General features: G+C 37.2%; 1 protein-coding gene across 5 annotated transcripts in view; it reads left to right on the top strand.

Moving 5' to 3' along the window:
- The window catches only part of VMP1 (vacuole membrane protein 1), a 131,396-nt gene that overhangs the window by 11,968 nt on the left and 99,055 nt on the right, over positions 1–20,373 (top strand). For all 5 annotated transcript variants that reach the window (XM_004271748.4, XM_049702334.1, XM_033431653.2 and 2 more), the window contains exons 2-5: positions 13,582–13,683; positions 15,574–15,709; positions 17,305–17,395; positions 18,636–18,746. In XM_004271748.4, coding sequence (XP_004271796.1) covers positions 13,608–13,683; positions 15,574–15,709; positions 17,305–17,395; positions 18,636–18,746 — 414 coding nt within the window. In that variant the 5' untranslated portion in view covers positions 13,582–13,607. The remainder of the gene's footprint in view (positions 1–13,581; positions 13,684–15,573; positions 15,710–17,304; positions 17,396–18,635; positions 18,747–20,373) is intronic.

Raw genomic sequence — 20,373 nt, 5'->3', positions numbered from 1 at the left:
TATCTGTTTTACATTTGGTAGTGTATATATGTCCATGCCACTCTCTCACTTCATCCCAGCTTACCCTTCCCCCTCCCCATGTCCTCAAGTCCGTTCTCTACATCTGCGTCCTTATTCCTGTCCTGCCTCTTGGTTCATCGGAACCTTTTTTTTTTTTTGGATTCCATACATGATTTTCTTAAAAGGAAGTTTGTTCATTTTATTTTGGAATTCAGTGATGAAGAAAATTAGAATCAGTGGCTTCACTATATTTTGTTTTTATTTTCATCTTGGTCAATTCTCCATTAACTCATATTACTCAGTGAATTGCCATTTTCATGTCATCCTTAAATGTTTTTTGTGTCGCTTTGGGGAACTCACAGTAATTTACTTTTACATTGTTTTTGTATTACAAGGGTAGCTAATGTTTAAAATGAATGGAGTATTATAGTCTTAGCACACTGGATATACAGCCTACAAAGAACCTTTGTGAGCTGATTTTAGCAGTATTTTCTGAGCACTTCTGCCAGAAACAAACAAAAAAACTCCACATGTTTTAATATCAAACTTAGATTTTAAGTGCTTCAGCTGTATTTAAAATCTGCTGGTTACAGCCTTTTAAAGCATTTCTTGCATCTAGATATATCTTCACAATGAAAATAATTTGATGTTTGAGTTATGCTTCTTTTCTATTTCTGTCTTCTCATCCCATCCACATACCTATAGAGTTTATTTCAACAATTTCATTCTTAGAAACAAAACTAACTTGGATGCATGCTGTTCAAATTGATGTTACAACAGTCTCACTACAGGGCTGCATTGAATGTCAAAATATGTCATGTGCTAGATTCCTTTTTGAGGAGATTTCAGTCTTTTAAACAGGCTAGTAATACTTTGGATTCATTCCCATATCTGACTCACACCGTTTAGTAACAAATTTCCAAAATTCATGCTACCTCATTAAACTGTGAAAAATGGCTCTCCTTAAAAATGATTATTGCCTCTTACCCTACCTGCATTGGCTAGAGCTTTTTTACCCTGTAATAATTTTTTTTTTTTTTTTTTTTTTTTTTTTGCGGTACGCCGGCCTCTCACTGCTGTGGCCTCTCCCGTTGCGGAGCACAGGCTCCGGACGGGCAGGCTCAGCGGCCATGGCTCACGGGCCCAGCCGCTCCGCGGCATGTGGGATCCTTCCAGACCGGGGCACGAACCCGCATCCCCTGCATCGGCAGGCGGACTCTCAACCACTGCGCCACCAGGGAAGCCCCTGTAATAATTTTTTTAATATAAATTTATTTATTTATTTTTGGCTGCGTTGGGTCGTCCTTGCTGCGCGTGGGCTTTCTCTAGTTGCAGCGAGCGGGGGCTACTCTTCGTTGCAGTGTGCAGGCTTCTCATTGCAGTGGCTTCTCTTGTTGCAGAGCATGGGCTCTAGGCCTGTGGGCTTCAGTAGTTGTGGCACACGGGCTCTAGAGCGCAGGCTCGATAGTTGTTGCTCCGTGGCATGTGGGATCTTCCCAGACCAGGGATCGCCCCTGGGTCCCCTGCATTGGCAGGCGGATTCTTAACCACTGCGCCACCAGGGAAGTCCCTACCCTGTAATAATTTTTAACAGATTGTCCTTTTGGTACTTTTCAAACTGTTTGCATTGATGAAAAATAACTTATTTTTGTTATCCAACATAAACTAAGATTTTTCTGTGGATGCTTCTGTAGAAATCAGTTGTGCAGTCTCTTCTATAATATAGAAATACGGAAAACAAATGTCTGTAAGGGAACACTTGGGTAGTTTTGACTATGATTATTTTGGAAAATTGAGACATTCATGGAAAGGGTGTGGAGAAGCTAACATTAAGTGCCTGCTATGTGCCAGACTCTGTGCAGGACAATTATGTATAATTGTTTTTTGAAGTAGAGAAAATAAATAACCGAGAGTCCCCCAAAGCAACACAAAAGACATTTAAGGATGGCATGAAAATAGGAATGGGGATATTTTACAAATAAACTCAAGTGCAGAGGCTTAAATTACTTACCCAAGGCTATGCAACTAGTAAGTGATGTTGGTAGGATTCTTTTAGCTCCAAAGAAGTTAAACTACTTTCAGGTGGGAAGGGGAACAGAATTAGAATAGCGTGGATGCATTCAGTCTTGGAGTGTGGAGTACAGGTGAAATGCTGCTTGCCCTGATTTGGCCCTCAAATAGACATATTGGCAGCTTTGGGACACCGAATTTATGTTCTCAGTTCTGGGTGCTGGAAGTCCAAAATTAAGGTGCTAGCTGTCTTCCTGGCTTGTACATGGCTGCCTTCTTGTTGTGTCCTCACATGGCCTTTCCTTTGTGTGCATGCAGAGAGAGTGTCTCTTTTCTCCTCTTATAAGGACACCAGTTCTATCTGACTAGGGCCCCACCCTTAGAACCTCATTTAACCTTAATTACCTGCTTAAAGGCCCCAACTATAAATACAGTCACATTGGGGATTAGGGCTTCAGCATATGAATGGGGGAGGGGTACAATACAGCCCATAACTAGCATATTCTCTCCTTACAGAGTAATTGTGTTATAAGAAATCTATATTTGGTCTTTGTCCCAGTTCCTGGCACAAAGCTCCTAAATCCTTTGTAGTTTTCCTGAGTAATGTGAGTGATAAGAACATCTTCTTTTATAATGAGGCAACTTTTGTCCGGCCCCTAGTTGCCTCCAGGATGGGGACTAGTCACCAAAAAAACCAAAACATGATTAGAGGTTGGAACTGTCAGCCTCAACCCCCAACTTCTCTGTAGGGGAGTGGGGCTATAAATTGGCAAAAGTTTTTCAAAAATTGTTTTTTATTTTTATTTATTTTTAAATTTATTTTATTTTATTATTTTTTTGCAACTCTGGATACTTTATTGTATCAAAGAGGAACTTGAAAACAGTTACATATTATCTAGGAAATAACATAATGAGATCAATGTATATTCATGTCTATGGGAGTTGGCCAAAGCCAAATTTATGAGAAAACATCTTGAATAACTGAAAAAGAATAAAAATTAAATACTTAAGAGTATTAAAAGGAAACAATGAGGGCTTCCCTGGTGGTGCAGTGGTTGAGAGTCCGCCTGCCGATGCAGAGGACACGGGTTCGTGCCCCGGTCGCGGAGCAGCTGGGCTTGTGAGCCATGGCCGCTGAGCCTGCGCGTCTAGAGCCTGTGCTCTGCAACGGGAGAGGCCACAACAGTGAGAGACTTGCGTACCGCAAAAAAAAAAAAAGGAAACAATGAAATAAACCTATGGAAAACAGACTTAATAAAGTTAACACTGATATTAATATATTAAAAGGGAAAATATAGTCAGAAATTATAAGAGCTGGTTCTTTGGAAGGGAAAACCAAAACGGTAGACTAAACTATGCTAGCTGAATAAAGGAAAAAAGGGATGATACAGAAATATAAAATTCGGAATGAGAAAAGTAAATAATCGCAGATATACCTTTGGGTTATCTCCATTTTCAAAATAAATTTGAAAGCCAAAACAAAGTTACCAGAGAGCTACTTCTTTAAAAATTGCTCCAGGCCCACATTATTTCATGGGTAAAATTTTTCCCATTTTCAAGAGGATCTGCTATTAAAGTTGTTCTAGTTCACACAGAAAGTTTTCCAGTTCTCTTTATAAAGCCACAATAACACTGATAAAATCTAGCAAAGATAGCACTGAAAACAGTCACTTTTGAATATTGATGTAAATATAAATTAGTATCAAACGGAGTCCCACATTACATTAAAAGTATAAAAAATGACACTGATTTTGTAGAAATGTAGTCAATATTGGGAAATCTGTTAGTAAACAGTAAAGTAATAAAAAAGACACCTCTAATAAAATTCGACATCCATTCTTGTTTTCTTTTTAACTTTTTTTTTATTCAAACAGAAAGTCACAAAAGTTATAATCATCCTCATCAGTTCACTCAGTCCCATGTAATTTTTTTTTTATCTTGATCTTTATGAATTCATCAGTTTTCCATTAGAGTTCTGAAAATGCTCACTAATTCAGTTCAGCAGTATAGTCAGTTACCAGAAACCTGTACTTGTCAGAGTCTTTTCCATGAATTCCTTGAAGATGAAACCCTTTTATAGGAACATTTTTGCAAAAGCATCACAGTATACCCAGAACTGTCTGTAAATGACAAAAGACTTAAAAATGACCATGGTTAAAGATTTGATGAAAGTTCATAATAATGCAATTGACAAGGAAATTTAGTTATTTCTGAGATATACATTTTAAAGTAATAATTAGAATTATGACTTATAACATTATACCAGAACATATAAGATCCTTAGGAATTTCATGTAATGTCTGAAACATTTACATTAACATATTTCCATACAAATAACCCAAAGAAAGTTTAGTATTAGTTTTTTTTTTTTTATACAGCAGGTTCTTATTAGTCATCAGTTTTATACACATCAGTGTATACACGTCAATCCCAATCGCCCAATTCAGCACACCACCATCCCCACCCCACCGTGGTTTTCCCCCGTTGGTGTCCATACATTTGTTCTCTACATCTGTGTCTCAACTTCTGCCCTGCAAACCGGTTCATCTGTACCATTTTTCTAGTTCCACATACATGCGTTAATATACGATATTTCTTTTTTCTCTTTCTAACTTACTTCACTCTGTATGACGCTCTCTAGATCCATCCACGTCTCAACGAATGACTCAATTTCGTTCCTTTTTATGGCTGAGTAATATTCCATTGTATGTATGTACCACAACTTCTTTATCCATTCATCTGTCGATGGGCATTTAGGGTGCGTCCATGACCTGGCTATTGTAAATAGTGCTGCAGTGAACAGTGGGGTGCATGTGTCTTTTTGAATTATGGTTTTCTCTGGGTATATGCCCAGTAGTGGGATTGCTGGGTCATACAGTAATTCTATTTTTAGTTTTTTAAGGAACCTCCATACTGTTCTCCATAGTGGCTGTATCAATTTACATTCCCACCAACAGTGCAAGAGGGTGCCCTTTTCTCCACACCCTCTCCAGCATTTGTTGTTTGTAGATTTTCTGATGATGCCCATTCTAACTGGTGTGAGGTAATACCTCATTGAAGTTTTGATTTGCATTTCTCTAATAATTAGTGATGTTGAGCAACTTTTCATGTGCTTCTTGGCCATCTGTATGTCTTCTTTGGAGAAATGTCTATTTAGATCTTCTGCCCATTTTTGGTTTTGGTTTTTTTTTTGCAGTACGCGGGCCTCTCACTGTTGTGGCCTCTCCCGTTGCGGAGCACAGGCTCCGGACGCGCAGGCTCAGCGGCCATGGCTCACGGGCCCAGCCATTCCACGGCATGTGGGGTCTTCCAGGACCGGGGCACGAACCTGTGTCCCCTGCATCGGCAGGCGGATTCTCAACTACTGTGCCACCAGGGAAGCCCCTTCTGCCCATTTTTGGATTGTGTTGTTTGTTTCTTTAATATGAGCTGCATGAGCTGTTTATGTTTTGGAGATTAATCCTTTGTCTGTTGATTCGTTTGCAAATATTTTCTCCCATTCTGAGGGTTGTCTTTTCATCTTGTTTATGGTTTCCTTTGCTGTGCAAAAGCTTTGACGTTTCATTAGGTCCCATTTGTTTATTTTTGCTTCTATTTCCATTACTCTAGGAGGTGGATCAAAAAAGATCTTGCTGTGATTTATGTCATAGAGTGTTCTTCCTATGTTTTCCTCTAAGAGTTTTATAGTGGCCGGTCCTACATTTAGGCCTAGAATCCATTTTGACTTTACTTTTCTGTATGGTGTTAGGGAGTGTCCTAATTTCATTCTTTCACATGTAGCTGTCCAGTTTTCCCAGCACCACTTATTGAAGAGACTGTCTTTTCTCCATTGTATATCTTTGCCTCCTTTGTCATAGATTAGTTGACCATAGGTACGTGGGTTTATCTCTGGGCTTTCTATCTTGTCCCATTGATCTATGTTTCTGTTTTTGTGCCAGTACCATATTGTCTTGATTACTGTAGATTGGTAGTATAGTCTGAAGTCAGGGAGTCTGATTCCTCCAGCTCCGTTTTTTTCCCTCAAGACTGCTTTGGCTATTCGGGGTCTTTTGTGTCTCCATACAAATTTTAAGATGATTTGTTCTATTTCTGTAAACAATGCCATTGGTAATTTGATAGGGATTGCATTGAATCTGTAGATTGCTTTGGGTAGTGTAGTCATTTTCACAATGTTGATTCTTCCAATCCAAGAACATGGTATATCTCTCCATCTGTTGGTATCATCTTTAATTTATTTCATCAGTGCCTTATAGTTTTCTGCATACAGGTCTTTTGTCTCCCTAGGTAGGTTTATTCCTAGGTATTTTATTCTTTTTGTAGCAGTGGTAAATGGTAGTGTTTCCTTAATTTCTCTTTCAGATTTTTCACCATTAGTTTATAGGAATGCAAGAAATTTCTGTGCATTAATTTTGTATCCTGCAACTTTACCAAATTCATTGATTAGCTCTAGTAGTTTTCTAGTAGTTTTCTTAGGATTTTCTATGTATAGTATCATGTCATCTGCAAACAGTGACAGTTTTACTTCTTCTTTTCCAATTTGTATTCCTTTTATTTCTTTTTCTTCTCTGATTGCCGTGGCTAGGACTTCCAAAACTATGTTGAATAAAAGTGGTGAGAGTGGACATCCTTGTCTCGTTCCTGATCTTAGAGGAAATGCTTTCAGGTTTTCTCCTTTGAGAATGATGTTTGCTGTGGGTTTGTCATATACAGCCTTTATTGTGTTGAGGTAGGCTCCCTCTGTGCCCACTTTCTGGAGAGGTTTTATCATAAATTGATGTTGAATTTTTTCAAAAGCTTTTTCTGCATCTATTGAGATGATTATATGGTTTTTATTCTTCAATTTGTTAATATGGTATATCACATTGATTGATTTGTGTATATTGAAGAATCCTTTCATCCCTGGGATAAATTCCACTTGATCATGGTGTATGATCCTTTTAATGTGTTGTTGCATTCTGTTTGCTAGTATTCTGTTGAGGATTTTTGAATCTATATTCATCAGTGATATTGGTCTGTTATTTTCTTTTTTTGTAGTATCTTTGTCTGGTTTTGGTATCAGGGTGATGATGGCCTCATAGAATGAGATTGGGAGTGTTCCTTTCTCTGCAATTTTTTTGGAAGTGTTTGAGAAGGATGGGTGTTAGCTCTTCTCTAAATGTTTGATAGAATTCACCTGTGAAGCCATCTGGTCCTGGACTTTTGTTTGTTGGAAGATTTGTAATCACAGTTTCAATTTCATTATTTGTGATTGGTCTTTTCATATTTTCTGTTTCTTCATGGTTCAGTCTTGGAAGGTTATACCTTTCTAAGAATTTGTCCATTTCTTCCAGGTTGTCCATTTTATTGGCATAGAATTGCTTGTAGTAGTCTCTTAGGATGCTTTGTATTTCTGCGGTGTCTGTTGTAACTTCTCCTTTTTCATTTCTAATTTTATTGATTTGAGTCCTCTCCCTCTTTTTTGTGACGAGTCCGGCTAATTGTTTATCAATTTTGTTTATCTTCTCAAAGAGCCAGCTTTTACTTTATTGATCTTTGCTATTGATTTCTTTGTTTGTATTTCATTTATTTCTGCTCTGATCTTTATGATCTTTCCTTCTGCTAACTTTGGGTTTTGTTTGTTCTTCTTTCTCTGGTTCCTTTAGGTGTAAGTTTAGATTGTTTATTTGAGATTTTTCTTGTTTCTTGAGGTAGGCTTGTATAGCTATAAACTTCCCTCTTAATACTGCTTTTGCTGCATCCCATAGGTTTTGGATCATCGTGTTTTCATTGTCATTTGTCTCTAGGTATATTTTGATTTCCTCTTTGATTTCTTCAGTGATCTCTTAGTTATTTAGGAAGGTATTGTTTAGCCTCCACGTGTTTGTGTTTTTTACGTTTTTTTCCCTGTAATTGATTTCTAATCTCATAGCGTTGTGGTCAGAAAAGATGCTTGATATGATTTCAGTTTTCTTAAATTTACTGAGGCTTGATTTGTGACCCAAGATGTGATCTTTTCTGGAGAATGTTCTATGCGCACTTGAGAAGAAAGTGTAATCTGCTGTTTTTGGATGGAATGTCCTATAAATATCAATTAAATCTATCTGGTCTATTGTGTCGTTTAAAGCTTCTGTTTCCTTATTTATTTTCATTTTGGATGATCTGTCCATTGGTGTAAGTGAGGTGTTAAAGTCCCCCACTATTATTGTGTTACTGTCGATTTCCTCTTTTATGGCTCTTAGCAGTTGTCTTATGTATTGCGGTGCTCCTATGTTGGGTGCATATATATTTATAATTGTTATATCTTCTTCTTGGATTGATCCCTTGATCATTATGTAGTGTCCTTCCTTGTCTCTTGTAACATTCTTTATTTTAAAGTCTATTTTATCTGATAGGAGTGTATAGCTACTCCAGCTTTCTTTTGATTTCCATTTGCATGGAATATCTTTCTCCATCCCCTCACTTTCAGTCTGTATGTGTCCCTAGGTCTGAAGTGGGTCTCTTGTAGACAGCATATATATGGGTCTTGTTTTTGTATCCATTCAGCCAGTCTGTGTCTTTAGGTTGGAGCATTGAATCCATTCACATTTAAGATAATAATCGATATGTATGTTCGTATTACCATTTTCTTAATTGTTTTGGGTTTGTTTTTGTAGGTCCTTTTCTTCTCTTGTGTTTCCCACTTAGAGAAGTTCCTTTAGCGTTTGTTGTAGAGCTGGTTTGGTGGTGCTGAATTCTCTTAGCTTTTGCTTGTCTGTAAAGCTTTTGATTTCTCCATCGAATCTGAATGAGATCCTTGCCCGCCAGAGTAATCTTGGTTGTAGGTCCTTCCCTTTCATCACTTTAAGTGTATCATGCCACTCCCTTCTGGCTTGCAGAGTTTCTGCTGAGAAATCAGCTGTTAACCTTATGGGAGTTCTGTTGTATGTTATTTTTCGTTTTTCCCTTACTGCTTTCAATAATTTTTCTTTGTCTTTTAATTTTTGCCAATTTGATTACTATGTGTCTCAGCGTGTTTCCTCCTTGGTTTTATCCTGTCTGGGACTCACTGTGCTTCCTGGACTTGGGTGGCTATTTCCTTTCCCATGTTAGGGAAGTTTTCAACTATAATCTCTTCAGATATTTTCTCTGGTCCTTTCTGTCTCTCTTCTCCTTCTGGGACCCGTATAATGCGAATGTTGTTGCATTTAATGTTGTCCCAGAGGTCTCTTAGGCTGCCTTCATTTCTTTTCATTCTTTTTTCTTTATTCTGTTCCATGGCAGTGAATTCCACCATTCTGTCTTCCAGGTCACTTATGCATTCTTCTGCCTCAGTTATTCTGCTATTGATTCCTTCTAGTGTATTTTTCATTTCAGTTATTGTATTACTCATCTCTGTTTGTTTGTTCTTTAATTCTTCTAGATCATTGTTAAACATTTCTTGCATCTTCTCGATCTTTGCCTCCATTCTTTTTCTGAGTTCCTGGATAATCTTCAATATCATTATTCTGAATTCTTTTTCTGGAAGGTTGCCTATCTCCACTTCATTTAGTTGTTTTTCTGGGGTTTTATCTTGTTCCTTCATCTGGTACATAGCCCTCTGCCTTTTCATCTTGTCTGTCTTTCTGTGAATGTGGTTTTTGTTCCACAGGCTACAGGATTGTAGTTCTTCTTGCTTCTGCTGTCTGCCCTCTGGTGGATGAGGCTATCCAAGAGGCTTGTGGAAGTTTCCTGATGGGAGAGACTGGTGGTGGGTAGAGATGACTGTTGCTCTGGTGGGCAGAGCTCAGTAAAACTTTAATCCACTTGACTGTTGATGGGTGGGGCTAGGTTCCCTCCCTGTTCGTTGTTTGGCCTGAGGCAACCCAACACTGGAGCCTACCTGGGCTCTTTGGTGGGGCTAATGACAGACTCTGGGAGGGCTCTTGCCAAGGAGTACTTCCCAGAACTTCTGCTGCCAGTGTCCTTATCCCCACGGTGAGCCACAGCCACCCCCTCGCCTCTTCATGAGACCCTCCAACACTAGCAGGTAGGTCTGGTTCAGTCTCCCCTGGGGTCACTGCTCCTTCCCCTGGGTCCCGATGCGCACACTGCTTTGTGTGCGCCCTCCAAGAGTGGAGTCTCTGTTTCCCCCAGTCCTGTTGAAGTCCTGCAATCAATTCCCACTAGGCTTCAAAGTCTGATTCTCTAGGAATTCCTCCTCCCGTTGCCTGACCCCCAGGTTGGGAAGCCTGACGTGGGGCTCAGAACCTTCACTTCAGTGGATGGACTTCTGTGGTATACGTGTTCTCCAGTCTGTGAGTCACCCACCCAGCAGTTATGGGATTTGATTTTACTGTGATTGTGCCCCTCCTACTGTCTCATTGTGGCTTCTCCTTTGTCTTTGGATGTGGGGTATCTGTTTTGGTGAGTTCCAGTGTCTTCCTGTCGATGATTGTCCAGCAGCTAGTTGTGATTCTGGTGTTCTCACAAGAGGGAGTGAGAGCACATCCTTCTACTCTGCCATCTTGGTTCCTCCTCTATTTTATTTTTATTTTTATTTTTGGCTGTGTTGCGTCTTCGTTGCTGCGTGCAGACTTTCTCTAGTTGCAGTGAGCGGGGGCTACTCTTTGTTGCGGTGCTCGGGCTTCTCATTGTGGTGACTTCTCTTGTTGCAAAGCACAGGCTCTAGGCGCACAGGCTTCAGTAGCTGTGGCACATAGGCTCAGTAGTTGTCGCTCACGGGCTCTAGATTGCAGACTCAGTAGTTGTGGCGCATGGGCTTAGTTGCTCCACAGCATGTGGGATCTTCCCTGACCAGGGATCGAACCCATGTCCCCTGCATTGGCAGGCAGATTCTTAACCATTTCAGGGAAGCCCCCCAAAATTGTTTTTTAAACTGTGAATTTATTTTGTTTGTAAAGAAGTAGACGGATTAAAAGAAAATAACTTAGTCTCCTATGCTATTTCTTACAAAACAAAATTCCAGACTTTTTTTCTAGAGAATTTTTTGAGTAGGAAATGTCTGTAGACTGTTTTCTTTTTTAGCATATTGTGTAAGAACACATTATTTGCTCAAATAAAAATTCCTGTTGAAATGTCTTTAAAAACATCTTTGAACAATTGCATAATACCATTTTTATTAAGTAAGAACTTAAATGGACCCAAGTTGTTTTGGATAAAACTCTTTCCGTCTCTTAAAGATGATACTATGGGAAGGAGTATAACTGGGGAAATGAGCTCAATTATCAGTGTTTTGCAGGGGAAAGGTTTTAGAGTGTTTTCTTCATAACACATAAGCTCTTTTGTGCCTTCTTATATCTTTTCATCACAGATTAATTAAATGTTATTTATTGTGATGTAGGTGAAGGGCTGTTCATCTCTAAAATGAATTGCCTATAGAATTTGGCTGAATATGAGTTCGCACAGTTTTAAGAACTTAAGTTTTACAGAACTTAAGTATGGCTTCAAGTTGAATGATTGGAAGATGGAAAATCTTTAACTCCTTTATTATATGGTCAATTTCAAATATATTCTATTAATTTTATTAATAAAACCAGAAAGCATGATTTGTGGAATAGATTTACATTTTGCGAACTTATTGTGATGCTTTGATCTTATAGATTTTCACAATTTATCTTCGTCTTTCTTTTTTTGTAATTGCTTGTCTTTTGAAAACATCTTCACAGAACTCTGACTTAAATTTGCAGAATCAAATTTCAGCTTCTGGTACTACTCTGAATGTATTGCCCTCTGAGCTCCCATACTTTTTCCTGTACTTTCTTTCTCCTTATCATCGTTATAAACCAGTATATATTGAGTTCATATAGAAAGGTGGGAAAATATACTAGTACTTTAGGTACATTACGTTATTTAATCCTCAGAGTAACCCTTTGTGTGTCGTGTTATCTCTATTTTACAAATTAAAGAAAGTGATATTTAGGGAGATTTAGAAACTTGCCAAAGCTCAAAATAGATACTTGTGAAGTTTGGGTTTGAATCCAGTTCTGTTAGATTCTAAAACCTGTTTTCTTCCCACTAAGTTATTTGCTGTATATCTGTTTCATTGTTTTATATTATAATTGAAGTCTTGTGCTCATCTGGCTTCCCTACCAGATTATGACCTGCTGGAGGAGAAGGATCTTGTCTTATTCACATTTATATCTTCAGTGCCCATTACTGACCCCAGAACTTTTACAATGAGTGTTGAATGAAAGACACTGACGTCACTGATATGGTAGCAGTGAGGCATGTGCTATGAAGTAGTTTCTCTAGTATAGACAGTTTCTAGGTTTACTGTGTCAGATACCTCCTACCCTTTCCATGTATTGCCATTTATAGTTATACACACCCTTGCATGCCCAAACACACTCTTTCATCCTCATTAATCCTGTGAAAGTGAGAATTTTTGTCCTTCTTTTGTAGATCCAGAGAATCAAGATCTAGAAAAAAATGAGACTTGCTTAAGGTCACACAACTAGTTAGTGGCAAATCTGGTATGCAAATTTAGGTTTTAGACTTATAATCATCTGCTCCAGGCTATCCATCTGTGCTAATGGAAACCTATACTTTATTTCCTAATATGTTTATTTGTTTATTGAGAAATGAAGGCAACAAAACACAGGTGTCCACAAATGGATTGTGTCTAAAAGGAGAGACCTTCTGTTGGAGTGATGAATGTACGCTCTTTGTTCTGTCTATATAGTCTTTCACTTATTTTCCTTTATGAGGCCTAAATTATGGTTAGAATTTTAGTCAAGAGATAAAATAGCTCCAGCTAACAAACCATAGGAAGATTGAACCCATGACCATGTCATATTCTAATCAGCTGAGTATAAGAGTAGCAGGACTCATGGCACATGCAGAGGACTCAGCATTGAGACTTTGAAGTGATATGCTTTTTGAGTAGAAAGATTTGCTTTACCAGCACCTGAAAGAATGATACCTGCACAGGTAATCTGGTGTTTTCGTGTAGAATAATTATGTCAGCACAATTTATATGTTGTAATACAGGTATTTAAAGTAAAAATTTATATCTTATACCTATACCTGTAATATGAATCATGCTATAAAGAGTACATTTAACGTATCTTAAACTTAAAAATTTTTCACCTTCTGTGCCCATATCTTTTTTTTTTTCAGTAGAATTGTTTCCTAAATAAAATTGATCTTGGATCTGTGTGTCAGCATTTTTGACATGTTTGATAATATAATCATTTTTTAAAAGTAATGCTAAAAGGACTGAAAGATTGGTAAAATTTGTGTAGATAGTATGTATGGTATTCAATTTTGAATTAGAAAGACTTTAGACCTTATAGGTTATCAGTACTTGAAGGTGCTAGTATTTTATATCCTTGTGTGGACAAATTGCCTCCGAATTTTAATCTGGAAAATCACTGGGTTAACTGTTTGGAAAAGGATTACAACAACATGGCTTTTATATTTTTAATACTTCTACTACAGTTTCTATACAAATTATTAAATCTTGATTATAAAAGAGAAAATTAAGGTGTAAACACATTATTGAGATAGCATGTGGGGATTATTCCCATGTTGTTTCTGTATTCAGTTTCATTCAGCCACAGATGCAAAGCAGAAGTATGTAACATATCACTGGATTTTATTTTGTTTTATTAGCTCCTCAAGAGTTATTGATCTATGAAATGGCAGAGAATGGAAAAAATTGTGACCAGAGACGTGTAGCAATGAACAAGGAACAATATAATGGAAACTTCACAGGTGAAGTATGGTGGTTTGGAGGGAGAAGATCTATGGGTTTAAATGATATCCTTTTCATTGGAATAAATTAGAAATATATTATATCTAATATTTATTATCTTTTGTTAACAAAATAATATCTTATATAATAATATAAGATACATAAAATTCTTATAAATCTTGTAAAAGATTGATTATCTTTTGCTTCATCTTCATAGTAAATTAAATTATGGGTATATAAGGGCCTATGAGAGGATTTTTCACAGCGATAGCAGAAGCAGCCTGGCCGTCAGCAGTGTTCTAGGTACAAGATTATTATTTTTTAATCTTGTGGTGTGGTAAATATCTATTTGGCTTTGTTTGGCACTTAGTTTTATCATGCTATTTTGTAACTTTAGAAGTAGATTATAAATTTACTTATTACGCTAATCCTAATTTTATAATTATCCAAAAAGTCAGAATGTGATTATTGTGGATTTATTTTTAAATTTTAGTTTGAAACAAATAAATTTATATTTTAACCAAACTAGGAATTTGTGGTGAATTTCAGTATATTTGACTCTTATTCACACATTTACCCTGAAAATTACAGCTATTATATAGATGATTTAAGTAGGAACTTTCCTTTTTCTGTTTAAAAGAAAATGAAAGGTTTTCCTTTTCTGTTAATTGTAATGGTTTTCTTTTTAACTTCTAAATCGTTTGGCATCTCAAACACATTGCAAATAATACTTCAGCATGGTAATATTATATCATAGAAATTTTCTTCTATTAGTAGAATTGCAAGCTATTTGAAGTAGTAGTTTCCATTTGTTTGTTTTGATCACTGCATTGCCTTGCAGAACGTATTTTGCAGCACTTATTGACTTTTGGGTTACTTTGGTTGTCAATAAGTTTTGCATCGTTTCAACAGGAGTTTCAGGATTTGGAAATAGACATTGCATATATCGTAGTCTCATCCCATTAGGAGCTTTTGATGTTATTTTTTCTTTCCTTTCTTTCAACAAGCACATACATTTATGTATTCTTCCACTACTGCCCACCCCTTTGGAATTTAAAATTAATGTTAGAATGACACACTTTCTATTCTGTACCATGGTGTGTGGTGTTTGGGGTTTTTTACTTAATATTTCCTAGAGGTTGTACATGAAGAACTTATTCTTTGTTATGGCTGCTTAGTATTTCATTGTACAAGTCTATCATATTTTAATAGCTCCTCTGTCCTCTGTTGGTAACATTTGTTTATAATATTTTGCTAGAACCAATAACACTGTATTGAATAAACTTGTACAAAAGTCATTTCTCCTTACAGCTAATCATTCTTAGAAATGGAATTATTAGGTGACAGGGTATATGCATTTATAATTTCGAGAGATGATGCTGAGAGAGTTACTATTATTACCAATAATAACTAACCTTAATTGCACATATACATACATGTATTAACTCATTTAATCTTTACAAGACACTAAAAAGTAAGTACTATTTTTATCTTCATTTTAGAGAAGAGAAAACTGAGGCATAGAAAGGGTAATTAACTTACCCAAGATCACATAACTAGTAGATGGCAGTGCCAGGATTTGGAACCAAGTAGTTTGCATTCACGTTTTGAGCTCTAAACCACTTTGTTCTATGATATGGTGCTAAATTGCCCTTCATAGAAAGTGGGCTAATTTAGCATTCCAGTAATGTATAAGAAAAGAAACTTGTGTCCTGACAATAAAATAACTCCAAAAATAATGGTAAGAGTAGAACAGCAGGACATAGCCTAGACTTGTCACAATGTGAACCAGATTGTTTTTTGAGGTTTATATGCAGTCCTTCAGATGTGGGATGGGAAGGTAGGTGAATAATGAAAGTAACTGGAAAAAGTGAGCATCCTGTTTTAACTTCTACACTAATGTTTTTCAGATCCCTCTTCAGTGAATGAAAAGAAGAGGAGGGATCGGGAAGAAAGGCAGAATATTGTCCTGTGGAGACAGCCACTCGTTACCTTGCAGTATTTTTCTCTGGAAATCCTAGTAATCTTGAAGGAATGGACCTCAAGGTAAAGAGTCTTCCGTTTCCTTTTATATAAACCGTATTTACTAATTTTAGAAATCTTCAACAGTCTCCCTGCCACCTGCTCTATCAAAATGGGTTAATTAAATTTAGAATGTTATAGGAACATACTTATTTTCCTTTTTATGTGTAGTTTGAAGAAAAATAGATTAGGGAAACTTGTTGCTATTTGTTCACTGGATTGTTACAGTTGACCTTTGTCTCATGTTGAATCTTTTATGCAGAGGAGAGCACTGAAAACAAGAAGTTTTTTCTTCTGGCTTTACCTTCAGGAGAAATCAGGCCTGTGTACATTAAATACACTGATTCTTTAGTAGGTCAAGGTTCAGGATACGTGGCACTACTGATAGTTTGAGCCAATAAAAAAGGACTCTGCCATGGAAATTGTGTTCGATCTTTAAATTTAGTGCTTGTAAGCCCTGTTTCTGTTATCGTAAAGAGCAAGTTGAACTTTTACTTGCCTTAATCATTTTCTGGTTTACTTTTCCAAGTTATCTGTAATAATATCTTACCTTTTTATGTGCTCACAGTTTATAAAGCATTTTGTAACACTTTTTTTTTTTTTTTTTTGTGGTACGTGGGCCTCTCACTGTTGTGGCCTCTCCCGTTGCGGAGCACAGGCTCCAGATGCGCAGGCTCAGCGGCCATGGCTCACGGGCCCAGCCGCTCCGCGGCATGTGGGATCTTCCCGGACCGGGGCACAAACCCGTGTCCCCTGCATCGGCAGGCAGACTCTCAACCACTGCGCCACCAGGGAAGCCCTGTAACACTTTTTAAGTTCATTTGATCCTTATAGCAATTCCATGAAGAAGGTAAAATAAGTATATGATCATCATGATTTTAAAAACAAGAAACAGAATCAGATTGGTTGAGTGTCTTACTCAAAGTACAGTACTTAAGAGACTCTGATCCAAGTCCTCTGACTAAAGGCCAGTGCCCTTTCCATTATATTATAATGCCTGTCCCAATTAGAAGTTGGGATATGTATAAAAGATTAGTTTTGGGGTATGGGAAAGGCTATGATGGAATTTCTTTTTCTTTTTTTATAAAGTTGTTTATGTTTGCTTATTTATTTATTTATTTATGGCTGCACTGGGTCCTCGTTGCTGCGCAGGCTTTCTTTAGTCGCGGTGAGTGGCAGCCACTCTTCGCTGCCGTGCGCGGGCCTCTCATCGTGGTGGCTTCTCTTGTTGCGGAGCACGGGCTCTAGGCACGGGGGCTTCAGTAGTTGTGGCGCACGGGCTTAGTTGCTCTGTGGCATGTGGGATCCTTCTGAACCAGGGCTCGAACCCGTGTTCCCCGCACTGGCAGGCAGATTCTTAACCAATTGCGCCACCAGGGAAGGCCCTACAATGGGGTTTCTAATAAGAAATTCGATTCTATACCCAAGTATCTGGTCTTGACCCCCTTCTGTACCCCCAAGAGACCATAATGTTTAAGAACAAAAGTGCTCAATCCAGCAAGAACAACTTCTAAAGCTGAGCTAAGTAACCTAATTGCTTCAATAAGAAATGTTTTGAGAGTGATGAATCCTGAAACTGAGACTGTGACATATTTCATTTTTTTTAATTTGTTTTTAAGATTATGGCATCGTCAAAGCGTTGTGGTGTCTTTTTTACTGCTGCTTGCTGTGCTTATAGCTACGTATTATGTTGAAGGAGCACATCAACAGGTAAGAGGTTCAGCACCTCTGTTTCTATTCTTGTACCTTCCCTAATCCCAGTTTCAAAATGGAGCTTTTGTGGATTTCATTGATTTTTTAAAAAAATTTATCTCATAACTGGTATCTTAATGTCTTACTTTTAAGGCCAAATATTAAAAATATTCTTGTGGTAGTTCATGGCTGCTCAGCATTTATATTGGATATATATCATTCCTTTTTACCTTTAAGGATTTAAATGTAACTTTCCTAACAGTGTTCAGTCAAAGCAGCATGAATCCTTTAATCACTACCAAAGTCTTCATATTTTTTGTAACACACTCCTATGATCCATCCAAGCTGATATACTCATCCTAGATTGAAGGTTAGGTTTTATATGTATAGAGTGGGGGGAAGTTCACTTGCCTATCATCTGTACAGCATAAATGAAGGGAAAATAGGACATTTTGTTAATAACTTTTGATAAAATTGCAAAACGTTAATGTATTCTATTAGGAAATAGTTCTAAAATGGTATCATTTCATATTTTAGAGCAGTTTACCTCTAAATGCATCAAAATGCTGATGGTGATTATCTCTGGGGGGGTGGAGATTATGGGTAATTGTTTTTTATTTTATGCTTTTATGTTTTTCTAGTTGTCTGTAATAAACATATATTGCCTGTAAAATTAGAACAACAAATGGCATTAAAAATGGGGAGGGAAAAATTAAAAAATAAATTAAAAAAAATAAAAATGGGGAGGAGCAGCAGTTTACCTCTAATCAGAGAAGTTTTTATACTTATAAATGCAGTAGTTGTGGCTCACGGGCTTAGTTGCTCCGCGGCAAGTGGGATCCTCCTGGACCAGGGCTCGAACCCGTGTCCCCTGCATTGGCAGGCAGATTCTTAACCACTGCGCCACCAGGGAAGTCCCTATCATGCTTTCTTAAACAAAATTTTTATAACTTTTAAGTATCTTTAAATTTTTTATTCTCATAGTTATCAATAATTTGCATTTTTTGTATAAATGTCATTGTAATAATAGGACTTTTAAAATGTAGAAGTGAGCTTTAGTCCAGTTACATGATTTTTTTTGCCATCTCTGCTACCACATATTAGAGGAATTTGGACTCTTCAAGGAGCTTTTAATCTTAATACTTTCTTCCTATTGGAAACTTAGTTGGTTTGTTTTATTTTTATTATAGTTGATAAATACCATATTTCTGCTTAAGAATTCTGATTTTGTTTTCACCTCATCCCTTTTGTTTTTCAGTATGTGCAACGTATAGAGAAACAGTTTCTTTTGTATGCCTACTGGATAGGCTTAGGAATTTTGTCTTCTGTTGGGCTTGGAACAGGGCTGCACACCTTTCTGCTTTATCTGGTAAGAATAATTTTAATAAGCAAGATTGAAAGAGATTATGTTTTAATTGGTGCTTTTACTATAGAAGTTAAAACTCTAGGATTTTTACTTAATTACCTTTGTGTTTTATATGTATTCTAATCCTCAAGGCAGTGATTTGGAATTCTGTTTTGTTTTTCCTTTTGGGTTGAGAATTTAAAAAGAAAAGGGAGGCAGAACCCTTAGGCAAATGAGATTGTTTACTTATATTAATTCAGCCAGGAAATGTTTTTTCCTTCCAGATTTTGGAATAATGGTTCTCTTGCTTATGCAATTGTCTTTGTAATAGTTGAAGTTATTTAATTGTACAAAATTCCATGTAAGACTTAGAATTAATTTGGTCAGTTATTTTCTCTGTTAATCTGCAAATGAGAAATGGTATCTTCCCTCACGTCCTCAAACACCATGTACATACTGGATAGTTATTTTGGTAATCTTATTGAGTGCAGTTAAAGAAGTATTACATACGTATAGCTAATGCTTTCTTAAACTTTTAAATCAAAGTATAAAATGTACCCCTCCTAAAAAATATTTTTTTTTACTTAGTTGAAATGAGAGAGATAAAAGATAGGTTTTCTTTGGGATATTTGCAAATATACTGAAATAATGGCAGGGCTAGGACTAGGAGGTGACAAGCAAGACATCTAGGGCACAGAATTTACATTGGTACTTTTAGGGTCATGTAAATGTGGGGTTGATGAGTGAATGCCTCATTAAATTTTGTGCCCTGGATGCCTCTCTCGTTTCACTCTATTCCTGTCTCTGAATAATATATTGAAAACAATTTCACATTTGAAAACAGCTTGATCTTGATGGAGAAAACAGGTGAAAAGTCACAGCAGTACTGATTCTGAATATAGTTCAACAGTTCAAACACTTCCAATCTCTGTGCTTCCGTGAATTCATTTCTGAAGCAGGTATGATAAATATTAAGAAATGATTATTCAGAAGGCTGCTGAATTAATGGTCTGAAGAATAATTTAAGAATTAATCTATAAGGGGGCTTCCCTGGTGGCGCAGTGGTTGGGAGTCCACCTGCCGATGCAGGGGACGCGGGTTCGTGCCCCGGTCCGGGAGGATCCCACAGGCCGCGGAGCGACGGGGCCCCTGAGCCATGGCCGCTGGGCCTGCGTGTCTGGAGCCTGTGCTCCGCAGCGGGAGGGGCCGCGTCAGTGGGAGGCCCGCGTACCGCAAAAAAAAAAAAAAAAAGAATTAACCTATAATACATAGCTTCTGTAAGTTTATGGGAGTTTAAAACATGGAATTTTAGAATTCCATTCATGATTGCTTGCTGATTTTATCCCAGATAGAAACATAAATCCTAGATAAGTAACCCATATCAGTGTTTCTTTAATAACTACATTCTAGAAGTATAATGCTATACTAGAGGTTGAGGCAGAGGGAAAAAAAGGAATTACAGATTACAGGTTACCTTTCTGTTCTTTTCTAGACCTGTCCTCTTAGATTCCTTAGGAAAACCAGACTAAAGAACTCATTTGTAGCATTTGATTTATTTGGAAGTATTTGAAAAGCAACCCAGAGAACAGATTCTGCTGAATCTTAAAACGAATTCTAATGAACCGTATAATTCCCATAATAAGTAAGAATA

This window comes from Orcinus orca, chromosome 19 (genome assembly GCF_937001465.1).
Source record: "Orcinus orca chromosome 19, mOrcOrc1.1, whole genome shotgun sequence".
In the NCBI taxonomy this organism is placed as follows: Eukaryota; Metazoa; Chordata; class Mammalia; order Artiodactyla; family Delphinidae; genus Orcinus; species Orcinus orca.
This window is presented reverse-complemented; position numbering and strand designations above follow the sequence as displayed.